The 7,158-nt window shown below is 35.5% G+C and overlaps 1 protein-coding gene across 1 annotated transcript in view; it reads left to right on the plus strand.

Annotated features, from left to right (window-relative positions):
* SLC25A16 (solute carrier family 25 member 16) overlaps positions 1-5,190 on the plus strand; it is a 45,472-nt gene extending 40,282 nt beyond the window's left edge. Inside the window, exons 8-9 of the mRNA XM_081823100.1 lie at positions 2,809-2,877; positions 3,447-5,190. Coding sequence (XP_081679226.1) covers positions 2,809-2,877; positions 3,447-3,603 — 226 coding nt within the window. The 3' untranslated portion in view covers positions 3,604-5,190. The remainder of the gene's footprint in view (positions 1-2,808; positions 2,878-3,446) is intronic.
* Positions 5,191-7,158: the final 1,968 nt, after the last annotated feature.

Genomic DNA, 7,158 nt, shown 5'->3' on the forward strand with positions numbered 1-7,158 from the left:
GGGCGCCTGGGTGGCTCAGTTGGTTAGGCGACTGCCTTCGGCTCAGGTCATGATCCTGGAGTCCCTGGATCGAGTCCCGCATCGGGCTCCCTGCTCGGCAGGGAGTCTGCTTCTCCCTCTCCCACTCCCCGTTTGTGTTCCCTCTCTCGCTGTGTCTTTCTCTGTCAAATAAATAAAATCTTTAAAAAAAAAAAAAAAGTATGGTGTTCACCCATATTTTCTCATGAATTTGCCTTTATGAGTTTCTGAAATTTGAACCATTTGTGTGTGTTTGTGTGTGTATAAGGAGGCACTTCTCTTGCACTATATCTTGAAGGCCACCTTTGTGCCAGACAGTGTACTAGGCTTTGGGACATTTGCTGAAGGAAAAACAAAGTTATTGCCTCAAAAAGCCTATATTCTTATTAAGACAGTAGCAATACAATGGAATTATATATTAATAGAAGTTGTAGTGGGAATATAGATAAAGGTATTACTATATTGTAATTGGAAAGGTGATTTCCAAGAATCCCCCAGCCCAAGAGAGATTGAGTAGATGAGATCAAAAGAGGCTGGAACACTAAGAAGCAGGAACTTCTCAGGAAGAAGAAGAAAAGCTTTCTGTGACTGAGGAGTATCCTGAAAAACAGGAAGTAGTAGTGTCACAAAGACAAAAAAGTATCCCATGGAAAAGAAAAGTCAAAGTAAGATAAGTACCGAAACATAAAGTGTTCATTGGATTTTACAATTAAGAGTCACTTTTGCGAAAGCAGGTGTGTGTGGAAGCAGATCATAGGAGGTTGAAGGTTAAAAAGAAAAGGTGTATGGTTTACTTTTGGAAACCTGACTCTGGAACCTTGCTCATTTGCAGAAACATGATCACCCTGTAGCTACCTGATTCTCTTCTTGCTTTTACTGCCTTTTTTCTTTACTACTCACTTCCAATTTAGATCCTTAAAATCTTTCCCACTTCTTTTCTTAAACTGTATTCTACACCTATAGACTCTTACCAAATCCAAAGGGTCCGTCTCAGTTCTTTTGCTTCCTTCCAATTGTCCTAGTTCTGGGTTTTTGTAACAGTACGCTCTCTTGGCAGTCAACCTTTCTGGCCTTCCCTTTTCAGATGTTTTGCTGATTCATATCCTCCTCTTCCTACCTATTCATGCTGATTTGTTAAAGGCCCAGCCTGACCTTAGTCCTCTGCTCTTCCCATAAATATCTAGGATAGCTCATCTATCTTTATGGTTTCAATGGTCACTTCTGCACAGATAACAAATTCTATTTAAATCTTCATTGCTGACTCTCCATTACTTCTCTAGCAAGTTCTTGGATGTTTCTACTTGGACTTCTGCCATCAGTGCAAACTCCATAGTTCAGATACTACTTTCTTGTCTTCCTCTTGGTGACAATCCTCAGCTCCTAGCTTTCCTATTTGTTATTGATAACCATTAATCTTCTAGCCCTGGTAATACCTCAAAATCAATTTTCATATTGTACATTTCCAAGTATCACTCTGTCTTACCATGTTTTACTATAGAACACTGCCTAGCGTGCTTTTCTTTCTTACTATTATTTCCCTTGTTCTACTCCTTGTACCTGGTCTTCTTACCTTCTCTCCTTTCTACTAACCAATTCCTTGTACTCACATACATCTTTTCCTGCTTGGAAACCAAATCCTTCAGGTTGAGGTTTTTGTCCCTTAATTCTCATAAAGTTTCTTCCTCTTACCACGCTCCTTAAAAAATAATTCCTGGAGATGCTATTGAAATGCATATGGAGCTTCAGTGATTGGTTAATGTTATTTCTTAAGCTGTTCGGTTTAAAAAACATGGTTTCTTTTCAATTATAACATTTCATTGTAAATATAAACATATATAAAAGTATATCATTATTTTTGTCATATATCATTTAGGTATATATTATGTACCATGGAGATCTTTGAATAAGAAAGTAGAAAGCAGCTTGTCACACTGGAGAATGTCTCTAAGATTCAATTTATTAATGTTGGGATAATAGTACCTACTTCATGCAGTTGTGAAGATGGAGTGTGATAGTTTATGTAAATTGTTTAGCATAAGACCTAATACAAGTAGTCAATATTAGCAAAATAAAAGTAATTTAAAAAATTCACCTGGGGTCCCACTCCTAAAAGAGATTACTTTTGTATATTTCATTTTAGGTAATTTTTTTTACATAGAATTTTCTCTGTCTTCTAAATGCAATATGTATATTGTTGGTTTTTGCCCTTAAAGAAAAATTTTTGTTAGTCTACTGTATACAGGGGGACTTACTGAATACTCTTAGAGTAGTGGTTCTCAACTGGGGGTGATTTTGCCTCCAGTGGACATTTATTTAATGACAATTTTGATTGTCACAGCTGAGGGTATGCTACTGGCATGTAGTGGGTAGAGGCCAGGGATGCACTTAAACATCCCACAGTGCACAGGATAGACCCCCACAACTAAGAATGTTAATAGTGCCAAAGTTGACAAACCCTGTCTTAGGTTCCGATAATGAAAAATACCCAGTTTGAATCTTCAGAAAGTGGCATTTAATTTGGTCTTGAGGAATGAATAGAACTCTATATTGTAATGATGAGAGAGAAGAATTATCTAACCCAATGGAACCACATAAGCAAAAGCAAGACCTTTGTATTGCTATTTAATTTATTCATGTGCTTATATACTGACTCCCAGATTCGACAAAACAATAAAGGTATAGGAACACATTCTTTTCTAAGGAAATAATATATAGGGCTTTGTATTCAATAATTGTTGCGTAGAACACTAAAAATCATTTTTAAGTCCTTCTGCCTTTTTCTTCTTTTAGCTACCCATTTGATGTAACTCGTCGGCGAATGCAGTTAGGAACTGTTCTCCCAGAATATGAAAAGTGCCTGTAAGTTCTGTATTTGTCATTGTTCATTTTCTTTAGGAAATGTAATGTTTAAATTAAGTAGGGAGATAGGACTGCGGTCTTACCAGTAGTCCAGGTATTATTATGAGATAGTGTTGCTAGTAAATGTTACAGGCATAGTCCAAACAAAATAGATTGTACTAATGAACCCGGCAATTCGGTGCATAATGCTTATACTTGTTTGGAGTGAGTTGCTGCTTTATTGTGAATTTTCAGCTTGTTTTTACACTTGCCTTCCAAAAGCTATTCAAGATGGCATTTTGGCTTCTTTTAAAAATGCTATTATGGTGGCGCCTGGGTGGTTCAGTGGGTCAAGCATCTGACTTCACTCAGGTCATGATGTCTGGGTCCTGGGATTGAGCCCTGTGTCCATCTGGGCATCGTGCTCAGTGGGGAGTCTGCTTGTCCCTCTGACCCTCCCCCTACTTGTACTATGTCTCTCTGTCTCAAATAAATAAATAAAACCTTTTAAAAAAATTCTGTTATGGATCCTGAAATTGTCTCTTCTTGAGTGGGTATAACAGTGCCATCGTTTAACCGTTGTCTTTCAGTACCATGTGGGAGACTATGAAGTATGTCTATGGACACCACGGAATTCGAAGAGGATTGTATCGTGGTTTATCTCTTAATTACATTCGCTGTGTTCCCTCTCAAGCAGTGGCTTTTACAACATACGAACTTATGAAGCAGTTTTTTCACCTCAACTAAAGAAAATCATGATTTCTTTTGCTTAATAATATCTCAGAGGGAGAAATAAAATGTTACTTTAATTTTGGGAGGAACATTACTTGAAGGGAATATTTGCCTTGTCACAGGAACCGCTGGTTTTTTAGTACTTGATTTTTTTTTTATTCATCACAAATCAAAAGTGCTTACTTGTGCTTTTTGATGCCAAAAGTTATACCTTAGAACATTGAAAAAAAATCCTAAGCTGATGCTGGCTAATCAGTTAGGTTATTTGAAACTGTTTTAAAGTGTTATTTGGAAGTAGAACTAACTTAAAATGGGATTCAGGAGGTTGCCATTAGCTTTATCATGCTTTAATTCCAAGCTTTAATTATAATCATGATTTTCAAAGACTCTAACATTGGTTATAGGCTTGGTTATATTGCAGCAGAATGATGAAAACTGAATTTTTAAGTTATATAAAACATAGCTTGGGGGGGTGCACCTGGCTAGCCCACCCAGAAGAGCATGCTCTTAATCTTGGGGTCATAAGTTCAAGCCCCACTTTGGATATAGACATTACTAAAAATTAAAAAATTAAAAAAAAACCTTAAAAACACGTAGGTTAGGTGCCAGCATTGAAGATTATTCTTATTATCTCTCTTCTCATAATTCTGCTCCACTGCATAAAAGGACTGACACTTTTTCTTTTTGTTTTTAAATAAAATAAATGTTGTATTTAAAAATTAGCCTTGTAGAAACTCAACAATAAATGAATTTTCAGGTATTGCTCATATGTTATTACTAGGTACTAGGTACTATCACTGACTTAAATTTGTTTTTAAAAGTCAATGTATTTCCCAAAGGCAGTAATAATAAATACTGAATATCTTTGCTCTCAAAACAGTTAGCATTATAGATTTGTTTTTGTTAGGTGATTTGGTATACACTAGAAAATTTATTTAAGTGGACTGTGAAATATCCATTAATATAGATGTGAATGTCAAAGAATGTTTTGAAGGTATTTTGTCATGATACATCAACTAGTTCTTCCATGTAAAATAATTTTAGTGCAATATAACCTTTAGAAACGTAAGACACGATTTAATTGCTATTCTTTATATTAAAATGGTTTAAAATATAAGAAGTCCATTTATTGTGTTTAGAATACTTTTTATCTTTTATTGTAAGCATGACAGAAATGGGAAGGGAACAATTATAGTTCTGTCCTCAGAAATAGTGATTTGTAGAATTGATGTGATTCTTCTTGATCAATGCAAACTATTTTAATTGTTCTAACTTTATAATTTTTTTTATTGAGGTAAAATTGACATATAACAATATATTAGTTTCAGGTGCACAATGTAATGATTCAATATTTGTATTTACTGCAAAATAATCACCATAATAAGTCTAGTTACCATCTAATTGATGTATTAGAAAACTAAGCTGAAGGTGTTATTTCTGCTTCAATTTTAATTTTGTTTGCATAAAAGATTTTTTGTTATACCTTGGTAAAAATTAGATGAACTGGTTTCATTTTCAAAGTCTTTATTTTAAAATAAATATGTATCTTTGTATGATTTGTAAGTGTACCCACAGGTAGAAATACATGTGTTCTTAAAACTATTTTGTATATCTTCATTTCTGGGCTACATTGTAGCTAAATATTGTTATCAAATCTCAAGATAATTTAAATGTATGAAATAAGTATCTCAGTTATGTTATCAATAAAAGAGGACTGCAAATATTTTTTTAAATAAAAATTTGCATTCTATGTCTGTTATAGAATACATAGGATATTAAAAATAAATTTTATTCATATTTTGGCCATTATTTCTCTTTTTTAACTATTCACATTATTAAAAAATATTCACATTATTGAAGCACAAATGCTAAACATAAGTAGTCAGAACAGAAGAATATTTAAAATAATAACTATATTTATATCTGATTTATTTCAGATTAATGACCCAAAGTGTATCTTGCCAGGTTATCTTCCACTGAAGATTGACTATTTCTGTTTTGATTTCCATTGTTACTCTTCCTGCCTTTTGTGGGAATAGCCCTTTGATCTATAGAATGGGACGGTGATCTGGTCCAGCGATTGATAAGTGAGGTACCACTCCTAGCTCTCAAGGGTATGGAGTTAGAAAAGTTAACGGGTATATATAATTACATCTTACCCTATTCCTCCTCTGGGTATTCAACATCCATTTATTCAGCACCCATTGTGTGTCAGGCATTATATCAGCATTATGGAGAGCTTACCTTGGGAGGTCTGTTAGCTGTACTTTCAGTCTGACACGGATGTCCTACAGCATCTAACTTCAGGTATTTCTCTAATAGAGTATGTACTACACTTTATGGCAACTGCCTGTTTACCTATGTGCCCCCAAGTTGGTTCTCTCAAGGACAGAGCTATGCCTTCATCCCCTATAAGGAGCATGGTGTGGCACCATAATAGGTGCTCAGAGATGTTTACTGAAGAAGGATGGCTCAGTCCCTGTTTTTGGAGACTTTATGTTCAGTAGGGAGAAATAAGGCACAAACAGTCCATGGGAAGAGCAATTTGAAAAGAAATTCATTCGGCTTGTTTCATAGAAATGTCTTGTTGCTAATTTGAGCCAAGGTGAATGGCAAATAATAAAGCCTGTATTATATGAGTAATGCATTGCCTTGAGGACTTGGGCCAATGATAGCTGACACACTTGAATAACAACTGCACACTTTACACAATTCCTCACATCCATTCTTTGAATAACAGACACTGTGTTAGGCCCTAGAAATCAATGACAATAAGTCATGTGTATTTCCTGAGGACTTACTATATTCCATGGTTTGTTTTATGCACTTTTGATGCCTTAACTGTATCTCTACAACAATTATAAGATAGCTACTATTTATTTATTTATTTATTTTTTAAAGATTTTATTTATTTATTTGACAGAGAAAGACACAGCGAGAGAGGGAACACAAACGGGGAGTGGGAGAGGGAGAAGCAGACTCCCTGCCGAGCAGGGAGCCCGATGCGGGACTCGATCCAGGGACTCCAGGATCATGACCTGAGCCGAAGGCAGTCGCTTAACCAACTGAGCCACCCAGGCACCCTAAGATAGCTACTATTTAATACCCCTTTTTTACAGGTAGAATAATGGAGGTTCAGGCAGATCAAATAACTTGCCCAAATTCACACAATAAGTGGTGGATCTAGGATTCAAATTCAGCCAGTCTGAATCTACAGCCTAACTCGCCATGATGCTGTACTTCAACACAGTAGTATCCTATTCAGATGAAACGCTAACATCAAATAAATTTGGACATGTCAATAAACATAAACTAATCAACAATGATAATTTACAGAAAGTGCTTATTAAGTAAGTAAATAGATCACATGATATGGAATAATTGTGAGATGTAGGGATCAGAGAGCTACTTTAGAATGGTCAGGGAAAAGTTTCCTCGATATTCTATACTTTAAACTGACACATGAAGGATAAAAAGGAAATAGCCATGCAAAGTTGTAGGGGGAGAATGGCCCAGGTGAAGAGAATAGTCTCAGGAAAAAGCTTGGCTTGCCATAGGAATTGTCAAAAG

This window comes from Leptonychotes weddellii, chromosome 6 (genome assembly GCF_054177405.1).
Source record: "Leptonychotes weddellii isolate Sample4059 chromosome 6, ASM5417740v2, whole genome shotgun sequence".
Lineage (NCBI taxonomy): Eukaryota > Metazoa > Chordata > Mammalia > Carnivora > Phocidae > Leptonychotes > Leptonychotes weddellii.